Below are 12482 nucleotides of genomic sequence, written 5' to 3'. Positions count from 1 at the left end.
CCTGAAAGTCAAAGACTTTCTCATTTATTGACTAGTGTGTCTTCCTCAACAGGGCTAGCTATAGTTATTTCAGAAGCAATAAGAAAAGATAATGCACTCGCACAAATACCAGCACTGACAACTGTTCCTGCCTCCTATTCAACAGATGAGGTTCCTTCCTTTATTATGAGGACAAATTGGCCGTTTTACTTAGCAGCCCATTCTGCTGTTTCAACATCAAATCCTAAAGTTGTTTCAGAGATTAATTTAACAAATTCTCATGTCACAGAATCAACCTGGGTTTTCAAAAAAGATACTCCTGATAGAAATTATGAAGCTACTATATCGCCTCCTATTTTTTCTGTGGAGAGATTATTGCAACAACAGTCTTTCACAAAAGATTCTACGATGCTCACAACTGTTGGTGCTAATAATATCCCTCCATACTGGTTCCTAGGGACACCGTCCACAAACTTTGCTCTAAAAATTCCTGTCAGCAAACAAACACCATGGCAAAAAATGCTTCAGAATGTTTTTTCACAAGAAAGAACAACCCTTACAGCTTTTCCAGTTTCTTTGCCAATTTCTTTTAGAGACATTTCAAAATCTCACTCTACTGCCACATTTATATCTCCACTTAATTATTCTAGAAAGCTAATGCTAAAAGAATCTAAAAACCAAAACTCAACTCTTAGTTTAACAAAACGAGAGAAAAAATCAGCGGCATTCATCACTTCAGTCTCACATTCAAAACATTTATCTCAACCACCTTTAAGTAATTCTGCTGCTGAAATACGTGAAAATTCACATATGGCTGACACAACTTACAAAACCACTGTGGCAACTTCAGACATTTATGAGTTGGCCTCAGTTATTTCATCAGAAGAACATTTGAAAACCCCAGCAACATTTGCCTTAGTACTATCGAATGCCACTTCAAAAAGCAACTTAGATACGTTAAATAAAACTTTAGTTCCTCCCTGGGGCAATAGAGATTGGCAGTCCACTACTGATGGCAGTCTGTCTTCAGGAAAGAAAAGAGCCCAGATAGTCCTAACTACAAAAGATTATTCAAGTCACACAGCTTTAGAAAGAACATATTCAAAGATTCCAGACTTGGAGCAATCAAGTTACATAAATAACAAGCCTTCCAGTTCTGCATCATCATCCATTAATATAACTGCAACATCTGCTCAGCATGTTTCAATTTTGCCTTTCAGTAAAATGAAGTCTAAAGGTTTCTCAGAATTTAACATGCCTTCATCTTCCATAGAAACACCTTATTCATCCTTTTTTGATAACCAAAGCACCCTATCACAGAGCACAGAAGTGCCATCATTACAATCAAAACCACACATATATACATCTCAAAGTTCCATGGAAAATTTCACAGTTGGGAATACTGATTTCACTTCTGGCTCTGAAAAGCAGTCCCATTCTACATCTAAAGATTTCACAGCTACTAATACTAGAACATCTAATCTGGATATGTTTTCTACAACTTTGTCAACACATTCTCACTCATGGGTGTTTGTTTCTTCTGACAAAATCCACGCAACACCCAAACCTCAGACAACTAATCCTGAAAAGCTCTTTGCATCGACAGACATCTTTTATACATCACTTCCATTTTCATTGGCTTCTCATTTCATTGCTAAATTAACTGTTCCAGTAAATAATGAAATTAGTGCTATTAGTAATGAAAAAGCAACAGTTCCTCCTATCCCAGTAGTAAGCTCAGTGCCAACATTAAATGTCACTGAAGAATACTCAACTTTGAGAAAAGCAACAGAGTTTGTAAATAAGTTTAACTCAGAAACACATAATCAATTGAGCAAACCATCTACAGCATTAACTACAGGAACGTTGTATACAAATGATACAAATAATACCCAGGGTACAGTTAAAATGCCAAATGAGGTCACTACAATCACTCCATTGCAAACACATACCACTTTTGCAGCTATCATAACTTCTATCCATGCATCACGAACGCAACTAACTTCTTTGTTGCCAACAATCAACTTTACTCATTCTGTCATTACAGTGTTACCGTCTGTGTCTCCTGGTGTAGTACCATCTCTAGCAACTTCAGAAGCATCACCAGTTAAAGGAAAATCAGCTCCAACATCACCAATGCTGACTTCATCCTTGTTCTCACTGAGCACTGACAATTTACCATCTGTGATGGCATTAAGCACGTTAAAATCAACATTAGCAAAAAATAACACTGTCACAAAAATGGCACCAACTTTAAGCCCAGTACTAACACATGTAAACTTTCCAGTTGTATCAAGGGATGATTCTACAGTACCTGTATATATCACTAATTCATCCCCAATTCAGAAATTTAGTACAGTAGCAGTGCCCACAACACATGCACCAAGACAAACTGAAACTTTACTTGACACCAAGAAATCCACAGACATCACTAAAACATCAACTGCATACCCATTGACAATGACAGCAGCTTTGACATCTATTACAGCATCAGCGAAAACAGCTAGACTTCTCCCTACACCTGCTGAAAATGCTTCTGTTGCTGTTACTGCATCAGTGTCAACTGCAGCTTTTGTTAATGTGACAACAGTTCTCCCTTTGGAATGCCAGCTGTCCAGAAACCTGCTTGTTAAGACAGGTATGAATATGTGTACATTTGGGTGCTAGATACTGATTTTGATTTTGATTATGATTATGAAAGTGTAATATTAATTTCAGTTATTTTTTTAATTAGTGTAGTAAGTGAAAAGGGTAACTGATTGGGTGGACAGATAGCATGCTTTTTGGTTTTTTACACTGTATAGCTCAAGGTTCTTATACAACAGTTCTAAAACTAGTCATGTTTCCACTAATGCTGGATGGCTAAAAATTCTGCTTAATCTCGAGGCCAAGAGCTATCTAGTAGATTGAGAATCGTGGTGTATTACATGGGTGGACCATCATGTAATGGTTAAGGGCCACATTTTGAGGCCAAGGACTGCAGGAAGGGTAGGTCCGTATACATGTAGGAAGAGCTAGGTTTTGGGAGTCTTTTTCTAATTCTGATACACTCGTTTTAAAGATTCCCTTACAATTTTCTTCACATTCTCACCTCAAAATAGCAGGAAACTGTTTTCCAGGGGATGCAAAAAGGTGACTTGTGGCCACAGGTTGCCCTCATTGGATCAGATAGAAAGGGACCTATCCAGCAGAGATGTCACAAGCACATGTGGGATAATGTGCTGGTTCATTAATCAGTCTTAGGAGCTTTATAACTGATGTTATTGCCTCATACCTACCATTAGCCTTCTAGCTGATACTAGACCTGGAATCTACTGACAAGGATTCAAGGACACAGGTCTTTAATAAGTAAGTTTATTCTAAGAATTATAGAAGCAGTCAAGAATAAGCTCCAGCAAATGTAAGCCTTATTTTTTAGTAAATTCAATATTTGGTCTTTCTGACTCTTCTCCCACCCATGTGGTGCAGGGGACTTGAGGCCTCCTTGTTCAAGGAACAGTTTTCATCTGTCCCTATTTAGTCTAGTCTGTCTGGTTCTGAACTTGCCAGAACTCTTATACCTTCCTAATGTATAGGAAGACCCTGATTTGGACTGTATGAGAAGCATGCCTTCCCATGATTATGGGTAGGATTTGGGAATTGGGAACATTGTGTTTCTAGATGGGAAATTGTGTCTTTGATTCTAGGCTTCTATTTGAACATACTATTACTTCTGTTCCTGTGGATAATCTATGCCTGGAGATAAAGGATGGGACCAGCTAGGGAACATTGATTTCCTGAACCGCCGGATTCCACAAATGGTATTTTCTAAGGTGCTGGCAATATCAAGGTCTGCTTCATTCCTCTGTGTATTCAAGGACAAGCAGTATTGTCCTCTTCTTCCTCCAAGGCAGTCTTTCTCAAGCTGGCTCCTAAATTTCTGAGAGTTGCAGTACATTTGGAGAATTCCAGGATAGGAGAGGTTGTTCTGAGGTCACAACACCAGATATTCTATTCATGAGAGCATTAGATGTACTGTACATGGATCCAGAACAATTGCAAAATTGAGATCACATATAAAAGCTAATTTTATTAAAATGCCAAAATAAGGAGAGAAGACTTTGTCATCAAGTAACAAATTAGGAAATTTTATGAGAAGTTACAGATTCTTGTAGGCTAGAAATATTTCTCTGAGAAATGGTTATCAATAGGGATTTATAATGATTTAATTATGCCATGGTTATGATGACACAGTTTGCCTTTGTGGGTTTAAATAACTAACAAATCATGGTATTTAACTGTAAATAATCATCTTTACTTGAGCTCAGGTTTTCAGTACTGAATGTAAATTCCCTAGCAGAATTCAGCTTGTTTATAACTAATATGGCCAGCCATTATGATTTGTAAAAAAAATACTGAGTAAATGAACAAAGGGCAGTTGTAAATAAATATACATGTTTACATTCTAGTATTGTTTCTGAATACAAGAAGACTGCTGCTGAGTGGCTCCTTAAAGCAAAATGTCACTAAAGGTCTCACCCTGGCATTGCGACAAGCTTTCAATCAAAATGTCAATGCTCAAGTAAGCAAGTTTTGTCTCTGTTTTATAATCAGATTAAGAACACAGGCTCAGGGTTCTTTTTAGCATGTTTGTGAAATTTATAGAATTGGTGGAATTGTGAGTTATAAATATGAAAACAAACTACTTTCATTTACCAGTTTCTTTTAAATATATTTTCTTGATTTTAGGCAGAGCAGAGCAGGAGCTTTTATTATTAAGATTGAAAAATCTGGGCAGTTTGCAGTGAGCACTTTATGTCATTTGAAAATGCAGTGTCTAGAATGGAACATGGAAGTCAATCCATTGGGATGGGACTTCTATTATTTTAGACATATTTTCAGCTAGCTTGTTGGAAAGGTCAGTTAACTTGTGGGAGAGGCAATAAATCAATCTGAAGAAAGGGAACAGCATACCAAATTTAGTTTTAGTATATTCAAGGAGATCCAATAAAGAACTATTACTGTTGTTAAACTGTTCTCTAGCTTGTGTAATATTTTGGTTTCTGCAACTTAAGTATTCCTTCTGAACAGAGCAATTTTTTTTTGTGGGAAGAGGTTGAGTGGCCAGATTAGTTTCTGCCTAAATTAATTACTTAGAATAAAGTTACATAGATTATAAGTACTACTGGAAACAGAACTCTACAATCTATTACATTAGCACCTGGAAGGAGAAGTTTAATATAGACCAACAGATTCTGGATATAGTTCTAAGGAAAGCATATTTTTACAAATACCAACAAGAAAGGAAATAATGGAGGGAAGGCAAAAGGATCATATTTAGATTTGTCATCCAAATTAGAAACCACAGTGTTTTCTATCAATAAGATAAGCAATTGTGGTTGAAAAAAATGAAAACAATTGGGACTTCTGGTGTTAGTATGGCAAACTGAAGATATGTCCGCAAAAGCGGAGCCGACTGCGGCAAAGACCAAGGAAACGGTGAGTAGACCGGTTTTTCAGAATCTCTCCATATAAGGAGAGTATGGGAGATCACCCACATGTGCTCTGGATGGCCGCTCCTCACAAGGAGACCACAGGACAGCGGTTTTCTGCAGGTTTGAGCACTGGGAAAGGAAGGGATCAGCCATTGCCTATTAACTGTCTTAAAGCTATTAGAGACCTTTGGAATGACAAGTTTGAAAAGTCATCAGGTGAGTTTATCTTCAACTCTGAATAAAAGAAAAATTAATTATAAGCTTAAGAACTTAAAGAATTTGAAATAAACAGCAAAAAAGCTAAATAAGATTTTGATCTAAGAAAGTTATAAATGGATTAAGGGTCCAGACAAATTTGGAATATTGACTTTTACTATAAGATGTTGGAATTAACTATAAAAATAAATAGCTTCTTGTGGGAAACATGGCTATTGTACATCATAACAAAGATAAGTTACTTTATGTTTTTAGAAATGGGACACTACAGGGGACTAAAAATTCTAAGCAGAAGGAAAAGAAAAACAAGCCTGTTCTTGTTATCAGTTAATATTGGGACTTACAAAATGACATAAATGTTTCAACATCGGAAACATTAAAGGAGATCTTTGAAGAATGGAGCCAGAAATTAGTAATTACAATATCAATACTGTCAATAATGATGTCTGCTTCTATGGATGGACTATGTCCAAAATACGTTAATGAAGGAATGACAGATGTGAAACAAATTTTATCTGACAAAACAGAGAAAGTACTGAAAGTGGAACTACAAATGACAGGCCAAGAGAATGATTTGGAAAAGGACTCTTTACTGGATATACAAAAGAAACTGGCTGAAATTTTGAAAATTAAAAGGGAAATATAAATGATAAACCAAGAGAGTGACCTGGAAAATGTTTTTTTACTGGATGTGCAAAAGAGGTTTATTGAAGCCTTGAAGAAATCTGTGTGATGGGATAAAGAAGAATTGAAGAGAGTCAAATCCTATGACAGTATTTGATTGAATTAAAGATTAAGACTGTTAGAAGTAAAAGGGAGGAATATAAAGTTGGTATATTTGATCAAGGTTAAAATAAGACTTTTTTTTTTTTTTTACAAAATTCTAGCAACCCTTTATGGACTTTTTGCTGACACTACGATTGAAAAATTGGTGTTTTATGGATTTGCTTATAGATAAGGGATGGGATATGGGATGAAGAGATGCCTGTTGGTAAACTTATAGAAATAAACAACCAGTAATAACATTTACAGGCATAATCTTCATCTAATCTATTAGCTCTAACAGCCATGAATGAATGGATTAGTCAGTCTTGAAAATAAGCAGCCAAAATTACAATCACTGACAATTGCTGACCATCTGTGGCAGAGTTCACAGGTGATATAACAGAATTTTGCAACATTTTAGGAGATAAAATTATTATGATTGAGTACATAGCACAAATCAAACATGTCAGAGTGACCAGGAATTCTCTTATCTAGAGAAGAGTAATCAATCCAAAACTGCTGTGAGGAGAGCATTGAAATGGGCCAGAGTTAGAGCTCTTTTAGATTTGGATGCTGAAATTTGATAGAGATATGGAGCTGGTTTGAAATCTGGAAGTTGGTTATTTGTAGATATATCACAGGGGCAAATGGCAAAGTTCAAAGTGACCTTCTAGATCTAAAATCCATTGTTTTAGTATTAATTTACTTTGATCTGGCCCCAGAGAAGATGGTGTTGTCCAAGCCAGCACTGTTTTCAATGAGGAGGAAGTGACTACTGTATAAGGCTTGGCTTTGAAATCCCTTCCATTGCTGCTTTTCCTTTATTATAGAGGAATGATAGTTTGAATTGATTTGTGGACTGCATAGTTAATATTCCATTATATATCAGAAAAAATGTTCCACTGTCTTGTAAGGCAAGCTCTTACTTCATATTTGCAAATGGAATAAGGAACTCGTCATATATATTTTGCTATAGCAGCTTGCATTTTTCCAAGATAGTGTAACTGGGTATAGTTTAATAATAAAGGAATAATGAATATTGAGTTAGTCAACAAAGAGTATAGCCATTTAAAGTAAGACAGGTCACCATAAGGCCAAGTTGTTTTCACTTTATACTCATTTTTCAGTGAGTCTGCTAATTTAAGAAAACATTTTTAATTACTCATAATTTTATTGAAGGGGCAATTTTGTCTTCATCATTTCTTTGAGACTAGCAGTTTAATGTTTTTACTTCATTGAACAGAAGAGTAATGCAGTTCTCTGAGTGATCTGAATCAAAACTATCATTTGTGAAGAAGATGAAATGCCATTCTTCCATCTGCTTTTTTTTTTCAGGTAGAAATTCTGGAACAGTCAAACAACGTGACAGTTGGTTACTATGTTACTCAGGACAGACTGGTTTTCATACCCACTGTGGTTATCGAAATGCTAATTGCTTATGGTGTTACTAATGCCACTTTAGATATTAGGAAACATGTGCCAAATCTTCATTCTGTTGCTGTGTTAGCCTTGCCATGGAACCCACTGCCAGCTTACCATTTTCAGCTGAAAACAGGCAAGTCGTCTCTAATGTGCAATCTCTGAGGTCATAGTGTTATATCTGTTAGTACAGCTATAATTTCAGTGATAAGAACAGGAAATAAAAGGGTCTTTGTACATCCCAGATTCTTCTAAATTGGAGTAGGGAACTAAATTTGGCCCAAAAGATAGATTGCGCACCAGTAGTTGAAATGTATGAGAAGTGGGGATTCCTCCCTTCCCTGTTTAAGGCTTGTTACTCTGTCAGATGGTATTTGAGAGCAATTGAGTCAATCTGCCCCTTGAAAATTAAGAGAGTGGTGTTTAATTTAGATAAAATTAGCTAATTGCATTGTAATAATGAATTAACTAATAGAATTTGCTTAAATTTGTTTTAAAATAATAGGTCTGGGAGGGTTGGGGCAGGCTGTGCATGAGTCATGGGAGGCTGGGGCCAGGGAGAAGTTGGCTCAGGTGTGGGGTGCTGCAGGTAGGAGAAAAAGGAGGAGCAACTTGTGACCTTCCCTGCTGGCTTCCCCATTGACTTTGCTTGTCAGAAGCCAGCAGGGAAGGTCGCAAATGGTGATCATGTGACTGCGGCTACCTGCGACATCGGAGTCAAAAGTTGGGGTGCTGCAATGGCCAGAACTTTGAGGACCAGCTGTAACTACCATTTGTTCAGTGCTGCCATAACTTCAAACAGTCACTGAATGGATGGTTGCTAAGTGAGGAGTACTTGTACTATATATTTAATGCTCTATTTTAATTCCAGATTATGAAATCATGTGCAGTGAATTTTGTGCATGTTTGTTTAGAAGTAGTTTTGAATTCAGTGGGCTTAATCCCAATTAGTGTGAGTGTGTCTTAATAGGTGGCAGTTATGTGGCTGACCTTGTCTGGGCTTGGAAGCTAAGTGTGGTTGGGAAATCTCCATAGAATATCATGCTGTAGGCTAGAGAGGGAAGTAAAAATAATCCTAGAAGGAAATGGCAAACTACAGGTAGTCCTCACTTAATAACCATTCATTCAGCAACCATTTGAAATTACGATGGTGCTGAAAAAATGGATTTATGGCCTGTTCACAAAATTACAACCATCGCAGCGCCCCCATGGACATGTGATCAAAATTCGGGTGCTTGACAGCCTGCCCACACTTAGGACTGCAGAGGTGCTTCAACTCTCCCCACCTGCCTATCTCCCCCCATCTCTGCCCTTTTGGAAGCCCTGCACCCTGCCTTGTGGGGCCTCAAGCAGACCCAGAACCGTGTGGCTCTGGGACTGCAAGAAGGTCCTGAGCCACAGCACAGCACAAAACTGCAGCTGTCCCAGCCCAGCCGCTCCAGGAAGCTTGAGCTGCCCTAGCCTGCATTCATTCGCCCAGCTGCCTTCACTCCCAGTTCCCTGCAGCAACCTTGCCCTCTCTTCTCAGAGCTTTCAAAGTCTTTTAAGTCTATTAAGCTCTGAGAAGAGAGTGCAGCTTTCCAAAGACAGTGTTCCAAAGGGAGCCATGTGGAGGAAACGTTTGCTGGAGAAGCTGGGTCTGAAAAGGAGACTGCAAAGGCAGAAAGGTGCTTCTGCTTTGCTTGCGGCAGCTGGGCGAAAAAGGTGAAAGGTTGGTGCGGTGAACTGGGAGAGGAGGCAGCTGGGTGAATGAATGCAGGCTGGGGCATCTGGAGCCTCCTGGGGCAGGTTGGAATGGCTGGGCTGGGGCGGCTGGAGCTTCCCGGGGTGGCTTCACGTGGCTGGCCTGGGGCGGTTGCAGTTTTGTGCTTCTTGCAGCCCCAGAGCCATGTGGTTCTGGGTCTGCTTGCTGCCCTGCAAGACAGGGTGCTGGGTGGCCAAAATGGCAGAGGTGGGGGGGATAGGCGGGTGGGGGGAGTTGAAGGCAGTCACTTACTTAACTGCGGTTTGGGGCTGGGAGGGACCAAGCCCAGAATGGCTTGGATTGGGGTGGGTACTCAGCTAACAACCAGTAAAATTCACTTAATGACGGCAGGAGGAATTGCCACGATTGCCGTTGCTAAGCAGTGCAGTCACATGACATCTTGCTTTATGACTGCATTGCTTAGTGATGGAAATTTCAGTCCTAATTACTGTTGTTAAGTGAGGACTACCTGTACTTCTGTACTGTTACAAGAAAACTACCTATTTATGTCCATGAAGTCACCAGGAGTAGACTTTGACTTGACTTTGACTTTGATTTTGACTTGAAGGAAACTTTATTCTTTTAGGTACAGTATGTGTACAGTTACAGGTTTTGACAAGGCAAAAAGAAAATATATATTCACTAAATGCAATGGGTCTTCTTCATCTAGAATTGCAGTTTGTGGATCAGTCAGACAACATACAGTCATGCAGATTTGTTCAGACTATGGAACAGAGATTGCAGAAAGCATTTCAAGATGCTGAGAGGAAAACCTTGAATACCACTAGCAAGTTAAGTGTTCAGGTAAAAGTTCTTATATTTATCAAACTATTACTGTGCATTACAGATGATGATTTTTTGCAAGGCTTATTTTGATCATATTGTTACCAGTATACATTGGAATATACTGCTTATAAATATACTTTATAATTACCATTTATCAGGAGAAAATTCATGAGTCATATGATGGCTTAGTTGTCATTTATTATTCATTTATTTCATTATCATTCATTTATTATCATTATTTATTTATTAGATTTACTGTATATCCTGCCTTTTTCTTTGGTACAGGAGCTCAAGGCAGCATGCATAATGCTCCCTCTTCTTATTTTTCCCCACAGCAACTCTGTGTTAGGTTGGGCTGAGAGAGTATGACCAGCCCAAAGTTACTCTGTGAGATTTCATGGTTGAGGGTGGTCTCCCTTCCTTGCCCTAAACCACTATACTACACTGCCACTCTCAGCATGTTAAAAGTACTGAATATTTTTTACAAATAAATCTTCTGTAGAATTACTTGCTAAATATCTATCTGGGTGAAGGGCAAGTCCTCCCCAGTTTTAGATAAATAGGGGATTGAGAAATAAACTTCTTTAATAATGGATGTTTATTGAAGTAAAAATTATGAGTTTCTAAATAAATAGAAACAGAGACTTCTGTGGAATGAGTGTTATTGATGGATTGGATGCCTGGTTTTTCTTGATCTTCTTGGTTTTCTTTCCTTGTTTGTGTTTTTATTACTTGTTAGCCTCCCAGAGTTGTGTTCCACAAGGTGGGCAGTGTATAAACGTTTTAAATAAATAAACAAGCTAGCTAGCAAGCAAGCAAACTACAGTACATTCTTGTAGGACTCCCACATGTAGTAATTAGCAACGACAGAATTCATCTTAAACTGGTCTCCCTATACAAATCAGAAAGAGAACATGGGGACCAAAATCCTCTTCAGTGTCTGCAAAAACAATAGAATTGTTTTAACTGGCCAGTTCATGAAGCAGAGGGCAGCAATTAAAGTGAGTATAATATGATTCTGCATTTGAAAGCAGTTAAGGTGTACAAATAAGGGGTCTTAGCCCCTTATTTTTAGTTATTATTGAAAGGTTAGTTAAGAATAGCAGAGAGTAAAACTTATGGCTGCATTTCTCAGATGCTGTAAAGCTAAACCAGTTACCCTTTATTTTATGGATAGCTAAATATTTTAAAAGCTGTAACTAACAGCTATATATATAAATGCATCATCATAACCGCCCAGAGTCCCCTTTTTGGGAGAGTTGGGCGGTGATAGAAATTTGAAAAATAAATAAAAGTAAATAAATAATAGTAACCATCTACTGATTGATGAAAGAATCAGAGAGCAATGTGGGTTACTAGATGGAGCAATAGCAGAATGCAAACAATAATCTTTCAAACATTTTTCCAAGTTTTACATTCAGTTAATTGTATACTCACTTCCAGGTATGTAGTTGTATTCTACACACTGGGTGGTAAAAATCTGAAGAAAATTAGTTAGGATCCTTTCTAGTAGAGTAGTCAAGGCAGAAATCCATAGGGGCATGCCAGAAGAAAGAAGTGTCAAAATTTTGGCTTGATAAGCTTGACTGGCAGCAGGTATGAACTGTTTACCTTGTGTAGAAAGAGTATGAACCTTGTAATTGTGTTAAGAAAAAAACTTGTGCTCAGAACAGGAAATAATTTATTTGGCATTTGAATAACTTTTTATATGAGTAATGTGATCTCCTGTATATCATTATCAATTTGTACTTTTAACACCTTTTGGTATCATTTATGTTACTTTTGTTTTATAATTAAACTGTTCTTAGTGTAACAGACCCTCAAAGCAAATAGGAAAAAGAAGCCAGCAGTGGACAAGCACAGAGTGATTTGCCCTGATACCAGTCTATTCCTCCCTTACGGTATTTTTGGCCATCAGTACAGAATCTTGTAATAGCATCTTCCTATCATAGATGATATCTTTATCTCATAGTGTTAAATCTGTTCGAGTTTTCTTACATTTAGAATGTGCGTGTAAGCAAGATCTGTTCAGTTTCTTTAATTCATGCACGGTGCCCAGCATATTTTTGGCACTTTTAAAATAATAGAAATGAGGAAGA

At 37.8% G+C, this 12482-nt stretch overlaps 1 protein-coding gene across 1 annotated transcript in view; it reads left to right on the top strand.

Annotated features, from left to right (window-relative positions):
- The first annotated feature begins 1847 nt into the window (after nucleotides 1-1847).
- KIAA1549L (KIAA1549 like) overlaps nucleotides 1848-12482 on the top strand; it is a 105162-nt gene continuing 94527 nt past the window's right edge. The window contains exons 1-4 of the mRNA XM_063289518.1: nucleotides 1848-2617; nucleotides 4428-4540; nucleotides 7770-7989; nucleotides 10268-10401. Of these exons, the coding sequence (XP_063145588.1) occupies nucleotides 1888-2617; nucleotides 4428-4540; nucleotides 7770-7989; nucleotides 10268-10401 (1197 nt within the window). The 5' untranslated portion in view covers nucleotides 1848-1887. The remainder of the gene's footprint in view (nucleotides 2618-4427; nucleotides 4541-7769; nucleotides 7990-10267; nucleotides 10402-12482) is intronic.

Source organism: Candoia aspera, chromosome 1 (genome assembly GCF_035149785.1).
Source record: "Candoia aspera isolate rCanAsp1 chromosome 1, rCanAsp1.hap2, whole genome shotgun sequence".
Classification (NCBI taxonomy): Eukaryota; Metazoa; Chordata; class Lepidosauria; order Squamata; family Boidae; genus Candoia; species Candoia aspera.
This window is presented reverse-complemented; position numbering and strand designations above follow the sequence as displayed.